The sequence below is a fragment of the Teleopsis dalmanni genome, chromosome 1 (assembly GCF_002237135.1).
Source record: "Teleopsis dalmanni isolate 2A chromosome 1, ASM223713v2, whole genome shotgun sequence".
NCBI lineage: Eukaryota > Metazoa > Arthropoda > Insecta > Diptera > Diopsidae > Teleopsis > Teleopsis dalmanni.
Genome location: NC_051846.1, coordinates 172153178 through 172168386, shown reverse-complemented (window position 1 = coordinate 172168386; position 15209 = coordinate 172153178). Strand labels below are relative to the sequence as shown.

Genomic DNA, 15209 nt, shown 5'->3' with positions numbered 1-15209 from the left:
TCGAGTGCTTAGATGACTTTTTGTTAGCACGTTGATACTTTACCAGAAGTCATAATCTTCGGAATAGTGTTTTTACCCAGCTGAATTTGACATTGATGTACACAATAATATAAGATACGAGCTTCCTCAATATCCGGCCCTTTATCCACTCTACAATCGTGGTTACAGTAATTACTACCTGCCAAGAACATTCTCCCCTCCTCCGCTCACTTGTTTCAAATTTTTATTTAGATATATTTGTTGTTTAAATATTCAATATTCTATATTCTAATTTCTACCTTTCCCTTGTTTACTAAAATGGGGTTTCAGCTTTTGATCTTTATGATCCAATGGGCGAAATTTGTCCATTTTGCATTCCTAAGAGGTGGTTTTTATAGGTTCAAGTCTCTGATTGTAGCTTTCGATTCTTTCAACTTACCGAAAAAAAATCACATTATCATATGTATATGCATTGAATCTTTCTGGAAGTTGGCTGCTTTGGCTATCGTCTTTACGGTATCGTACACATTCTCTTTAGCTGCAGTGTAAACGCTTACGTTTTACAAATTGCTACGACGAAAGCCACTGCCGTATGAAGCAAACTGATCAAAGGGGAGAAAGCAGAAAAGCGAAAAAACACTTGAACAAGTTTTTAGTTGGGTTTTCGGTTTTATGGTGGGAAGTTCGTTTGGCTGTGATTGTGCGTTCAGAAGTAGCGCTAGTATATAACAAAAAGTGATGTTTACATAGTTTTAAAAAGAGAATTATTTTAAAAATGTACACAACAAACATTGTTTTTAATCATTGATAAGATAGTAACTTTAAAAGAAATATAATTTAAATCAAATCTCATGATGAAATCCGCATTAATTTTTCTGATATCCGCACTCTCCGCGGTTGTCTCTTATGCAAATGCAAATCAACTGATCTTACCGCACCCCGTAACAATTTGGACAGCGAATTTTACGCCGTATAAATTGGAAATGCATATGGGGACAAGTGCAGTGGTTCTATTAGAAATCTCAAGTACTAAGCTTTCCTAAAAAAAAAATCCCCATTCATATTGTAAACATGCACAAATAATAACCCATTAACCGATAAAAAACAATTTAAAATTATTATCTAAAAAGATACTCAATTAATTTGTTAAGTATATAACATTGAAAGGATTTAAATTTTTAAATAAAAGCTGAATTGGTCTTTATAGAAATCACTTGCAAGTGACTAATAATTTCTCTATTTCTATATCTCTAACAAAAAGCTATTATGATATGATATATATGAGATTACATATTCAAAATTATTTTATTGTGTCATAACAAATGAAATAAACCCTACATAATATTGGTTCTAGAAGCGAGCTTAGGAAACCGCTTTTAACTCAGGTGTACATGAACACGTTTATCTAGTATTTAGATAGATAATCATCAAATGATGTGCAAAATTGGATGACATGCTTAGAGAATTCTTAAAAAAACATGAAGCCATCAATGCAGAATAGTTTCCTAAGAAGAATAAAACTACTGTGAAATTTTGTTTTTAGAAGCAATCTCAGAAAACCGTTTCAGACTTAGGTGTCATATATACTCATCAAATGAAGTGTACAGAATAATGTGATATGTTTACAGAATCCTAATAAAATTTGAAATCTTCACTGAAGTTAAACTTTTTAAGAACAATAAGTGTACGATAAAATTGGCAAATGAAAAGATGCCTATACAAAGTTCTGCCTAATCTCCAACATAAAAGTGGGACGATCGCAAAACAAAACTTTGCTTGATGACAAGTTTAACCATCCAAACTGACCATTGCGAAATCTTCTTGTAACTTTTACTTAATTGCTAAAGATTCCTCAACTTATCGATTATCAAACTTAATAATTGTGATTGAAAAACATCTGTTGGAATAAGATTTAAATCTGTATTTTTATGAAAGTCTATATGCTTGTTCTAAAGAAAAATCATGGTTTCGCATGTTTCTGTCGTAATGCAGGTTGTTATATCAGCTATTTGCATGATGTATAGAAACATTTGATTTTCAAAGTTTGGCTAGTACTAACTTTAAAGTGGTGTCCAAGTAAAAAGTTCCTGACCGCCCCATTCAATGACTTGGATTCCCGCTGAGCGTTGCAGTCCCAGAGAATTATTGATATTTTTACAAATATGTAAACACAAACTTGTAACGAAAGAGTGGAAGGTGGTGTAGGTTAGTGATGCTAACAATCATCCGACTGAGGCTAACGAACACTTTAGTTTAGTTTTTGGTTCTATCAACCTTAAATGTTCAAAAATTACCAAAATACCCCGTGTGTAAGCCAACCATTACTCTAATCTTAACTTCTGAAAAATTGGAAAATGTCTCCATTTTATTTAAATAGACACTAAAGCAATATACAAACCACTAACTTTAAAGCCATTCACTTATAATATGCTGAGGACACGTCAAACTTATATTGTGTTTTGTTGGTTAATCGATCATGCTGAAATGACTGCTTTATTTCTAGATAATAAACAGATAAGAACCGAATCCGTTAAGAACCGGATTGTTAAGAATAAGCAGGTTTGCAAATACGATATGAATTACAGTTACGTATTGATATTACGTATATTAGCTGGGATCTGGTTAGGTAAGGATAGTGTAAGAAAAGAGGGAGTTGTTTAGGATCAAGAAAGGATTGGAAATGATTCTAAAAACGACCCAAAGCCACTCGTCAATTTCGACAACTAACCGCCGTTCTGCATTCTCAAAAGGGATTATACCAGAGATAGTCATCTTAACTAATGTGAGAAAAAATATTTTTCACCATATGATACTCTCTTCAACCCTACTAACAAGACATGTTAGATATGTTGTGTATATATGTAATTATGTTGTATGTTATGTATGGGAGATATGTGTATATAGTAAATATTATAATTAAATAAATCATAGTACAAAACATGGTGTTGGAAATCACCTCATTAATTTTTGTCAATAAACATAACGATATTATTTTCTTTTAAAAGTATTTTCTTTATTGTTATAAGCGTTATGACAATAGTCTAGAACTCCAACCATATGTACTAAAAATGTTAATATAAAATTGGCTGGCTTTTATGTACAACATATAGATAAATAGTAGTACTCGCATTACACGTTTATAAATGTAGGGACAATGATACAATATGACTCATAAGATCTATTGTGATTCCATCTTCTGTTGTAATTTTAGAAGCGGCTGGATCTGTTAATTACCGCTCTCAACAGTGACTTAAGTACCAGAGTTCCCTAATAAATAAACAACAAATCTATGATATTGTTGTATTAAATCATAAAATTGGAAACAATCGTTGCAGTTCTAGACTATCACTATACAATATTAATCTAGTTAAATCTAACTTAAATTTCTTTCAATAGATGTCTATGTCGAGAAAGATACGAGCTTCCAGCTTCATAGTGAAAAACCAGATTTAGCATATGTAGAGCATATTATACATGCGTCCGATATAGATCCATTTACAAAATCGTGGCGTGGAAATGTGACAATCAATGCTATTTTCATGGGTGGAACACGTGTTTATGTGGAATTAACAAACAATGAAACCGGTTATAAAGAACGAAACGCTGAAAGCTTAGAGCTTGTCATTACACGACGTATGCGTGTTATTGATCACGTTTTTACAGGATCTGTGGCATTACTAGTTTCATTACTTTATATCAATTTTGGTGCAGCATTAGATGTACATGTGTTACGAGGTCTTATGTCACGCCCTGTCGGTCCAACAATTGGGTTTATGACACAGTTCATTATTATGCCACTATTAAGTTATGTGCTGGGTTATTTAATCTTTCCCGATTCTGTTGAAATGCAGTTAGGTCTATTTTTTACTGGTGTATCGCCAAGTGGCGGCGCTTCGAATATATGGGCTGTTATTTTGGGTGGAAATATCAATCTTTCGATACTGATGACTACAATAAGTAATTTTGCTGCTTTTGGCATGATGCCTTTATGGCTATTTACCTTGGGCCATGTTATTTTTGAACGTGGCAGCATGAAGGTACCGTATACAAATATAGCAACATTTGCAATTTGTCTAGTAGTGCCACTAGGAATTGGACTGTTAATACAACGATACGCTAAGCGTTTGGCTGGTATATTAGTTCGATTGTTGAAACCGATTTCTTCTTGTTTAATTTTATTCATTATCATTTTCGCTATCGTTACTAATTTATATATATTCAAACTTTTTTCATGGCAGGTAATCAGAAATATATATTGTATATATTATTTTTAATTAAAATCAAATTTTTTTTTGGGCAGATTATCGTCGCTGGGTTATCACTTCCGTGGCTTGGCTATATATTTGCATGGTTTGTAGCTAAAGCTTTACGACAGAACACTGTAGATGCACTTACAATAGCGATTGAAACTGGAATACAGAATACCGGAATTGCTATATTTCTACTCCGCTTTAGTTTACCACAACCACAAGCTGATTTGACAACTGTTATACCCGTCGCTGTGGCTATTATGACACCTTTTCCGTTATTGGGTTTATATATATATAAGCGGTGCACTAGAAGAATTATTAAAGACGGATTGCCAGAACAGCAGTATATCGTTGAGCATAATTAGGTTATAAGTAAGAATTATACAAGATATATACATTTTTTATATTCTCGGTTCTTAAGTGTTTTTTATAATATGTATATCATGTAGAACAAAAATGAAACGGAAAAAATTACATAAAATTTAGTGTTCCGTTGCTTTAAATTGCTAGTAAATAACAACCATATACGGTTTTTAACGCCTTATTTATTACTATTTTTATGTGTTAATATATATTATTTTTATTGTTGAAAATGTACTTTTATAAAATAAACCATAAACGAAGTTTATACAAACTTATACATATATTTTCTGTTATTATTTCCGTTTAAGAATTCTTATTGCCGTTTAAGAATTCTTATTGCCGTTTAAGAATTCTTATGGCTGACGAAACTACACCGAGAATAGGTAATGGCATTTGGCTACAGTAGGCAGGTAAATTGCGGACATAGACCCTTATGATTTTGACTAACAAAGAACTAATTACACAATAAATTACATTACTACACAATAACTTTAAATAGATTTAAGCAATTTTTTATAAATTTTACAATAGTTCAATAATGGCTGGTGATAGCATTTAATACAATTTTTTCTCAACTTACCACTTTCTGAATCTCGGGTTTATTCATGCGAATAACTATATCATGTTTCCACTGCAGTTAAAGCTACTTATGTTAATGAAAAGAAGATTTCATCGTTTCCATTGTCATAAGCTGATTTATATTTGTGCAAAAGCTGTTTAGATTTTGCTTATAAATAAAAATATTTCAAACTTTGGTGATTTTCCTTGTGGGAAATTTATTTTTAGTGGTTGCGTTTAACATTTTTCGCCTTAAATCAATTGATTTATTTATAATGAGCTCATTTCTATGAAAGTTGTTTGTGTGGTAAATTATCCCGATTAGCGGCTTTAATAAGAAATACTGCCTAAATAAGACATGGTGAAAACATGGTATGATGTACAAAACTATAAATAAAAATAAGATACAATATTGAAATGTCGGAAAGTATTAGTGGGTGTGTTCGCTCTATTTATCTCAGCACACACCGTTATCTTACTGCACTTAATCGATCATTGTTATTGTAAATAGCGTTGATTTGAAAAACAAATAAGCGTAGCAGTGTGGATTGAAATGGTGTATGATATGAGCGAATAAACTAGGATAGATACAAATGTTAAACTTAATCTGGCTCCAGGTGAAGAAAACTTACCACGTCAATGCAGCGGAACAACCTCTTTAACAGTTTTTTAGGACATTTTCCATTTACTTAATATATAGTACTCCACATTAAGGTATTACAATGATGACTCAGAAGATTTCTACAGCTTAAGATAAGCCACGACAACATATCTTCATCAGTATAAAAATAGTATAAAATAATAATTGTGACTTCATATTAAGGTTTTCACTTCCTTTCTTACATTACCCGATCTAACATCATTCAATTAATAAAGTTATTCAGGTAATAAGATTAAATTACATAGATTAACGTTAAGATTACACATGAGCTTGAGTCCCATTGATTTATGGCTTTGCATCGTAAATAAGACAAGTTATCTTTACCTCAACCTAGGCTAGTTTCAATATCTACACGTTCACTTTTCTGCTTCTTTATCCGCAACATATTCAACCGACACCTACTTTCATCCTATGCCATTTATGTTTTTGCTTTCAAGAGATACCTGTTGAGCTGAGTTAATAAATTCTGACAGAAGAAAGATAAATGAAAATGCAGTCATATATACAAAATTTAAATGATTTATTAAATCATTTAAATAAAAAAAAAACGTAAAAAAGAAAAAGAAATTATTGCTTAGATAAATAATAAATAAATTATTATTGAACTGATAATGTAATAAAATTTTCAATAAATTTTTAATTCAATTATTGATTCTTATGAAAATGTTATATTTAATTGAGCATCTACAAATATAATTATTTATACTATAGATAACTATGCTTATGTATCTAAATACCACAACACATTGGTGAATGATATTATATAAAGAAAGATATATAATGAGTTCATATAATAGAAATCTAGAAAACGTTTAAGTTAACAATAACACTTCAATCTAAAAAAAAAAAGACAGTGACTTTTTAAATTAATCACTATTTTGTAATAATATCTTAATTAAAGAAAATATTGTGCGTGGCTCCAACTTATTTTTTGCCAACTCATAAAGATAACCCTCGTAGCAAATGGTATTAGAAATGTTAAGGTGCTCTACAACATTCGGTGTTAAGTTATAATAATTTATAATCGCCATCAATCGTGCCATATCTGCAGTGCTAAGGTCTGCCAAGATGCTAGCATCAAAGCTTGAAGTAGAAACAAAGAGTTTTAAGTATACATTCAGTTCATGCAGAGAATTTTCAAAATATAATTTCAATCTTTCTAAATTAGAGTTGACTAATTCCTTTGAAAATAATATATGATCTTTCTGATAATGATCGATATAAGTATCTATTAGTTTTATTTGCCAAACATCAATTGATGAAGGTAATTTTTTGATACGACAAATGTGCTGAAATATAAATAAAAGAAATTATTTATATATTTTATAGCAAACTATATAAAAATCATATAACTTACATCAAAAATAGCTAGATATATGGGTAATACATGCATTTTATCCCTAATAACAGCGTTATAAAATAATAAAGTCAATTGTTGTTTTTTCTGATATTCAATATCATTCACACTATCCTTGTCCATATGTAGAAAACGATCAGTAAACGCAATGACATATGATTCATTTGAGAAACGTTCCAATGTTTTTGTATCAATTTCCCAACAATTATATTGTTCAGTAGTAAGTGTTTGTGCAAAAAGACTTTTTAAACGATCTGGATCTTCGAGATGCGATAGGCAACCAGAGCGTTTCTTAATATCAATGCATGCCGAGTTCTTTAAAGCGTTTCTACTCAATTATTTTAATTAGTTAAATTTTTGAAAAAAAATTAAAATTTATTAAAACTTACATTAATTGCTGCCAGTTGCGATTTTTCTCAAAACATACTGGCCAATAATTTGGATCGTCAACTATAACTTTTTGCAAAGTATCTAAGTTAGGCAACATACATGGTGCCATTGGTATACGTTTTAATTCTTTAGAACCAACTTCAAGCACAGAAATACTGCAAAGGCACAATTTTTTTGTGTCAATATCTCGTGGCAAAAAAAGACGTGGTTCTACAGCCAAAACATATAAATGACGAAAAGCTTGTAGATGATATCTTAAAAAAAATATATAATTTATTATTTATATTTTTGTTATAAATTTCATAGTAGTATCATAGTAGCTTACCTATTGTCATTACTATGATTTGGAAATTTGGGAAAAAATGCACACACTAATGCCGCTACGGCTTCCGGAGTTTTAGCTATGGTAAAACGACCTGCACCCAAAAACAATAAGCCTAATGACATATGTATAGCCAAGTGTGAACCATAAGTGACTTGTGAGTGCTGAGGACCGATACGTGAACGCAAATAACGTATTATTCGCAGTATTTCCAAATCTCCTGAACCCGCAAAAACCAATGATATTGAAACTAATATTAACATAAGACTAGTTTCAATTGTTGTGCGTCCAGCAAACTCTCCAATATATTTGCCAGGAAAACCTAAGAACATTTTGATTGCCATACGTAAGGTTTTGAATGCTTCCTGATTTTCTGTGCCTGCATATTTAATACCAATGCAAAACGCTGCACCAGCTATTATGTTGCAGTAAGCTTGACTGCAATAAACCAGAAAAAGAAATTAAACAAAAACGAAATATTTATTATTTTATGACCAATTAGCTTGTGAAAACACTATATCTCAAATACGTTTTATTCTATAACACTTACGTGATTGCTTCATGATCTATATCTTCACTATCTTTAACAGTAGCACCTCGCATTATATCAAATCTTAAATTTTCAGGAAATTGATTAAATAGCCAATTCTCACTTGGTTCAATATTAGACCAAAGTATAAGACCTCTGGCTATTGTACGCAGTAATAACAAATCGGGCCGCACTAAATCTAATAGGTAGCGTGTGTTTGGCGGATCCATCCATTCTGCTACAGCACGATTATTTGTGTTAAAGAACATTAAACCTAACGCTAACGTAGCACCGGGTGCAGTTACATCTATATTCACATTATCACCCTCACGCACTTGAAATGATGGTAATTTGTACTTTTCTTTCTGCGAACCAGTTAAGTTACGTTTATTGCCACCCACCATATAATAATGTAAAGTGTCCGGCAATTGTAGATCACGTAGACCAGCTGGTGATTCACCTTGCCCCAAAGTAACTAAACCCAAAGCTAAGCCTGCAGTTAGCGCATATGATTCACGTTCAATACTGTTTTCCATTTCTGGTCCCGGAGGTCGACCTTAAAATTCAAAACAATTATTAGATATATATTTTTGAAACCTTAAAGACAAACGACTTGATTTACCTACTTCCTGCAGCAATACCTCTGCTATATGACGTTTTGCAGTACTCTGATATACTAGACCAATACCCATCAAGGAAGCTACTTGTATATTTTGTGGTATATCCAATTCTAAAGCCGTTGCCGGCAATAGCGCTTCAATATGCACACTCAATAGTTTGGTAGTTGTATTGTCCATAGTACCTGTAAGTATTAGCATTTACTTTCTAAAATACTTGTTATATATGTAATAGAAATACTTACCTCTATGCGTAGCAGATATACCCAACAGTAAACCAATACTTGTCATTTCATCACACTTTACCAAATATTCATAAACGCTCATAAATGATAAAGTTTTTAAGTGGCCATTTAAGCCGAGTGCCATTAAAAAACCGGCATGTTCAGTTGAGATATCAGTTTGTCCTTTCGGTTTATTATATACTATCCAAGTTGAGTCAACATCGCGTGCGTTTGGTGATATTTTTAATCCTGCTGCTACACCATTATGAAATGTTGGCCATAAACTCATATTTGCGGGAAACTCAATTTGTTGCATTTCTATGGTTGCACCTTTGATTGGTTCCTTGCCAGTTAAGCATAGTTTAGGTATTGGCATTGACTCAGTTGGTGTTGGCATCGATGTACGCAAAGTAAACATGCCTCGACCCATTGGCAAAGTCATCGTACGTGTGCACATAGCAAATAATTGCTTTTCTTGCTCTTCAATAAAATCATGATCGGATGTGCCTGGTGATTGCGTTATATCAATTAACACCGATTCTGATGAGGTTAATAGACGACGAACCTCTGCAATACGCATATCATCGGGAAATCTTAAGCTTAATAATTTTGTATCAATATTATCCATGCCATCGTCGAGAATAGCTTCCATTTTAGCAATACCACTTCTAGAAGGCGGACAGCGTGCTGATAGAGAATCTTCGATATCGGGATTTGAAGTATGACAATTTTTTTTAACAAAATCAGCACTAAGTTTTGCGTGTTCCACTAACTCAGAACGCAAAATCAATTCGTATGTTGCAGGAGTACAACCAATCGGTGGATTGAGGCGTGAATATTCCAGGCATTGAGCAATTATTAAATGAATTGCTATCGGCAAACGTTCAATATCCTTTCTTTTTATACCTATATTATTATAAATTATATTAAATTATTATATTTATTGTAATATAATAGTTTAAAGAATGCAAAATCTTAGGGAATTGATAATATTCATATTTGTTATTTTAATGAAACTCAACTTATGAAATAATAAACATACTAACCCATCATAATTAGCAGCTGTATAACCTGCTCCGACCGAGGCACATTAACGAATATACAGCGTTTAGGTTGATTTTGATAGTTGGTTTCTACAGTTTCTGAAAAACTTAAGGGTTTAATCCAATTCTTGCTTTTTTTATGTCCATGCATAATAAGAGATATAATCTAAAATATAGTAAATTTAAAAATATGTGCATTTAACAAGTTTCTATATTTCTAGTTTCTATACTTGTAGTATATTTCGGCTTAAGTTATTAATCCCATCCACATATGAATAGCGAGCAGCTTTGAGATTTCCTTTAAGTATGTACTCCAATTGCATATAAATACTTGGTGCTGGTTCTATTAAGAATTCCTTATGCAACATTTGCGCTGCATGCTGCTCAGTAAATATAAATTCTTTACTGGTTTTAAACGCAAGTTTAGGAAAATCAAGCGTGTAATGAAATATATAAGTGGTTAATTCCATATCGATCGCCATTTGATGCAAGAACTAATACAAAAAAAAAATGAATTAAATAAAATTATTTGAATATTGTTAAACAAACCTTTGCTAAATATGGTAAACAATCATAAAGAGATTCATCTAATTTAAAATCCTCATAAAGCAAATGCAGTCCACAGAATATCGAAGGAACTTTTTTAAATAGACAAGCATTTGTATCAATACGATTATTGTTTGTTATATTGAGTGTGTTATTCTCAGTTTTCCCATCTAAAATTTTCAACATAAAAGTCCAGTCTTCATCTGTGCCTTCTGTGATTTCATCATTTTTCTTTCGTTTTTTGGGTTCTTCAGCATTAAACGAAGTCGATGTACTAGCACTCGTATCATTATTTGAAGCCAGCAAACCCATTAACTCCAAAAGTAGATTCATAAAAACTTTCCATTCTTGCTCAATTGTATAATCACGTGAACCAGGTGGATTGCGTGCAGCATACCAGCGTATAATCATCTGTAAGAATTCCTCTTTTTTCAATATTTGACGTAATGCGCTAATGCAACGACTTATGAATTTTGTTTCATTAATTAAAGGTAACGCAATACGGTACATTTTGTCGGACGGGTAAACCAATGTTAAGCGATTACCAACCGGATCTCTTAAGCCTAGACAAACAGCATTAACACACCTAGAAAATTAATTTAAGTATTACAATATTAAATCAAACAACTAATAAACAATTGTTTATACCGGTTTGTTGCAGTTGGTTGTAATGGATGAACTGGTGAAAGAAAATGTAATTCATCATCAAAAGTAGAGTCACCTGGTTTTTGTACAGTCGGCAAAAGACTGCTACGTCTATAATATATAAATTAAAATAAATTAATTTAATAAAAAAATGTTTTGCTAATTTAAATTTATTACCTTGGGAATGATAAGTTGGGTGATTTAATAAAGCTTGTCAATATAGTGCCTGTTGGTGGCATAATTACAGGACCTACATGCACTTTGGATACTAAAATACCACCAGTATAAAGTATTAAAGAACCTGATGGATCCAAAACTGCTATCATTTTCATGCGCTATATAATTATATATATTTATTAAAAATTTAATTTATTTATGAGTAGTTCATACTTCCAAACAAACAGCATCTTTAGCCGGAATGGTTGTGGACATTGTAGATATTTGTAAAATTTTCTTCGGGTAATTCGTTAATCTTACTAATTGTAATTTACTTGAACGTGATAGTAAATAGCATAAAAATGTTTCTCCAAGCAGATCAGTATGCAAAAAGGCTTTAGAAGAAATTTCGCAGAATTCACGATTACTTAAAAAAGAATAAGTTATTTATTTAAAAAAATATTAATAATTTATTTTAAAAAATTTATTTGTTTAAAAAAATAATTTCTTTTTAAAAAAATAATTTCCTTTTAAAAAAAATTTTTTTCATTTAAAAAAAATAATTTCTTTTTAAATAAAATTTTTTCTTTAAAAAAAAATAAAATTGTTTCTATAAAAAATAATGGTTTTAAATTGAGAAATGATTTATTTAAAAGAAGTTGTTTTATTTAAAAGAAATTATTTATTTTAAAAAAATAAACTATTTGTTTTAAAAAAAATTAATTAGAAAAAAAAATAATAAATTATTTTCTTAAAAAAGAAATAAATTATTTGTTTTAAAAAAATAAATATTCATTTGTGTAAAAAATACAATAAATAAGTTATAAAAAAAAATTTGTTTTAAAAAATAATCAATTATTTGTTAAAAATAAAAGTAAATTATTTGTTAAAAACAAATTATTTATTTTAAGAAGAAATTAAATAACTTGTTTTAAAAAGAACAATTATTTGTTTAAAAAGAAAACTATTTGTTTTAAAAAAGAAAAATGATTTGTTTAAAAAAAATATTTTAATAAAAAACTCTTTGTTAAAAAAATTATAATTTGTTTAAAAAAGAAATAAACTATTTAAAAAAAATAATTATTTTTTTTAAAACAAATCAAACCATTTGTTATAAAAAAAAATTATCTACTTGTTAAAAAATAAAATAAACAATTTGTGAAAAAAAAATTGTAAATATTTCTTAAAAAAAAATAAAAATATTTCTTAAAAAAAATAAAAATATTTCTTAAAAAAAAAATAAAAATATTTGTTAAAACAAATATAAAAATATTAATATTAATTAATATTAAATATTAATTAATTATTTAAATAAGTAATTTTTCGCAGAAAAAATTACTTTATTACAAAAAATTTATTGCTTAAAAAAAATGTTTTAAAAATTAAAATTATTGGTTTTAAGAAATAAAAAATTTGTTGGAAAAATAAAATAAACTGTTTAAAAAATAAAATATACTATTCATTTAAAAACAATTAATATTAAAAAAATTATTTGTTTAAAAAAAATATTTCCTTACTTGCCAAAAATATTTTCAGTCCAAATATGCTCTAAACAGAGTTCTGGTACAATAGGTTTAGATGGTTGCGATTGTCCGCCTTTTCGCATATCATGCATTAAAATGGAATGTTGACCCATTGTAGATTGTAAATGATTAAGCGGTGTTGTACGACTGTGTTTAGAAAATCAAAATGTTTTTTGTTTCAAATATAAAATTGTACTATAATTTAAAAATTACTTCAAATTTCCAAAAGCACCACTCATTGAAAGTGCACCGGAAAAAAATTTACTTATGTACGAAGAATAGTTCGAGTTAGCAAGACTAGAGCGTCCATAATTTGTTGTGCTATTTTTCGATGTAGCTAAATAATAAAAACTCTTTATATGCATATAATCTTAAATTAAAAGAATGTCAACTTACCTCCAGTAAACTTCATGGAGTTATGTGAATAACTGTTAACGCCACCACGATTAATACTATTGAAGTTATGCAAAACGCTTACTCCTGTCTCATTTTGACCACCAACAGCATTGATCTCTTCTTCTGTTGCTCTTCTTAAACGCGAAACAAAATGTTTTCCAATTTTATTATCATATAAAAGTAGTAAATCACTAATTTCTGATGAGAATATAATAATATAATCTGATTCTATAAGATAACTTATTATATTGGTAGAAGTTTTGTTTAAAACTGGACATATTTCATCTAAAGGATGTGATAGAGAGAAAAGCCGTGGCATTGCAATGGTCATATTTTGTACCACTGTCTTTGAAGCAACTTTTTCGAGTAGTATGCCAAAACGTGTAGGCCAAACATTTGAAACGGGAAATTCTAGGTTATTTAGGAAATCTTCTCCATTACTACAATAAACACGTAGTGAGTTTGAATCTAAAAGCATATTGAATCTATGAGCATAAAAATTTATATAGAAATATACTACAAAAGTGTACCAATCAAACAGACTGCAGATATATCATCTTCGTTATCATTTTCAGCATTATTTTTCTTGTGTTTTCCTCCAATAATAAATGACTTATTACAAAAAAAACCAAACTTAATTGGAGTTTCACAAGTGAAACATAATCTCGGCAAAACAATGTCGTCATCTGATATCCCTATGTAGAAATATTAGTTTACATTATATTTATATAGAAATACATTTTATTAATTGTATACCCCTAGTCCAAAATGCTGTGTGCTTTTTAATGTACAACTCTTCCTCTGAATTAATAACATAATCACACATATAATCATGCGTAGGTTGTGGAATTTTAGGTGGTTTAAATTTTTGTTTACTAAACGTCTGTTTCTTTTGTGGTTTTACTATACGTGCTTGTACTTTTCGTTCGCTACAGTCTTCATATATTTCTCGCAAACACCAGAACTCATTATGTTCATCAGGTTCCGATATGTTTACATTTTGTAGGCGTTGCAATAATATGTACTCAGAAGGCAGCAGTAAATGATTTTTAGTATCCAAAGGACCAGGATGTTCTTCAAAAGCCAGACGACCCTGAGGTATAAACTCCTAAATTGTTTATAAAATATATTTAAATATTGCTATATTATGTTATATATATAAGATTTACCAAAGGTTCAGCGGCCTCGATCATAACTTCATTAGTTTCATCCAGATTTGCAAAATTTTAAATGCGCTATATGCACAGAAAATAACTTATTAAACAGTTAATAATTAAGTGAGACAAGAAATTTCTTTAAACTTTTAATGAATATTTATTATAAAATCCTTAAACTATGCCGGCCGGTTAAGAAACAACACAAAATATTCAAACACTACATTCACAATAAAACACCAAACACCTTTTGGTAACAGCTGATGCAAAATAGAAGCACTTAGATGTAACACATTTTATAATTCTGACAGCAGCATCATTTGGGTATTATTATCTTCATCGCTTTAATATTTTAAAAATTTGTATTTAACATTTTAAGAAATTCTTAATTTATATTTAATATTTATAATAAAGTATTCTACTGTAATATTGTGTACAGAAATAAGTCACATGCAATTTAAGTGTCACATCTAAAAATTTTAGTTAAACATATGAT

At 29.9% G+C, this 15209-nt stretch overlaps 2 protein-coding genes across 2 annotated transcripts; one reads left to right on the top strand and one right to left on the bottom strand.

Annotated features, from left to right (window-relative positions):
• Positions 1 to 650: 650 nt before the first annotated feature.
• On the top strand, positions 651 to 4791 carry LOC119670161 (P3 protein). Its single transcript, XM_038080315.1, has 3 exons — positions 651 to 1005; positions 3376 to 4217; positions 4280 to 4791. Exons 1-3 carry the CDS (start codon positions 831 to 833, stop codon positions 4592 to 4594), a joined length of 1332 nt encoding a protein of 443 aa, XP_037936243.1. The 5' UTR covers positions 651 to 830; the 3' UTR covers positions 4595 to 4791.
• Positions 4792 to 6525: 1734 nt separating this feature from the next.
• Positions 6526 to 15070, bottom strand: LOC119670160 (anaphase-promoting complex subunit 1). Its single transcript, XM_038080314.1, has 19 exons — positions 14729 to 15070; positions 14316 to 14667; positions 14090 to 14254; positions 13560 to 14027; positions 13377 to 13500; positions 13158 to 13310; positions 11875 to 12067; positions 11662 to 11819; positions 11488 to 11595; positions 10843 to 11425; positions 10524 to 10787; positions 10297 to 10459; positions 9272 to 10156; positions 9032 to 9211; positions 8431 to 8965; positions 7884 to 8318; positions 7558 to 7812; positions 7169 to 7496; positions 6526 to 7100 (listed from the first exon to the last, which is right to left on the bottom strand). The coding sequence occupies exons 1-19, from the start codon at positions 14750 to 14752 to the stop codon at positions 6678 to 6680; spliced, it is 5796 nt and encodes a 1931-aa protein (XP_037936242.1). The 5' UTR covers positions 14753 to 15070; the 3' UTR covers positions 6526 to 6677.
• Positions 15071 to 15209: the final 139 nt, after the last annotated feature.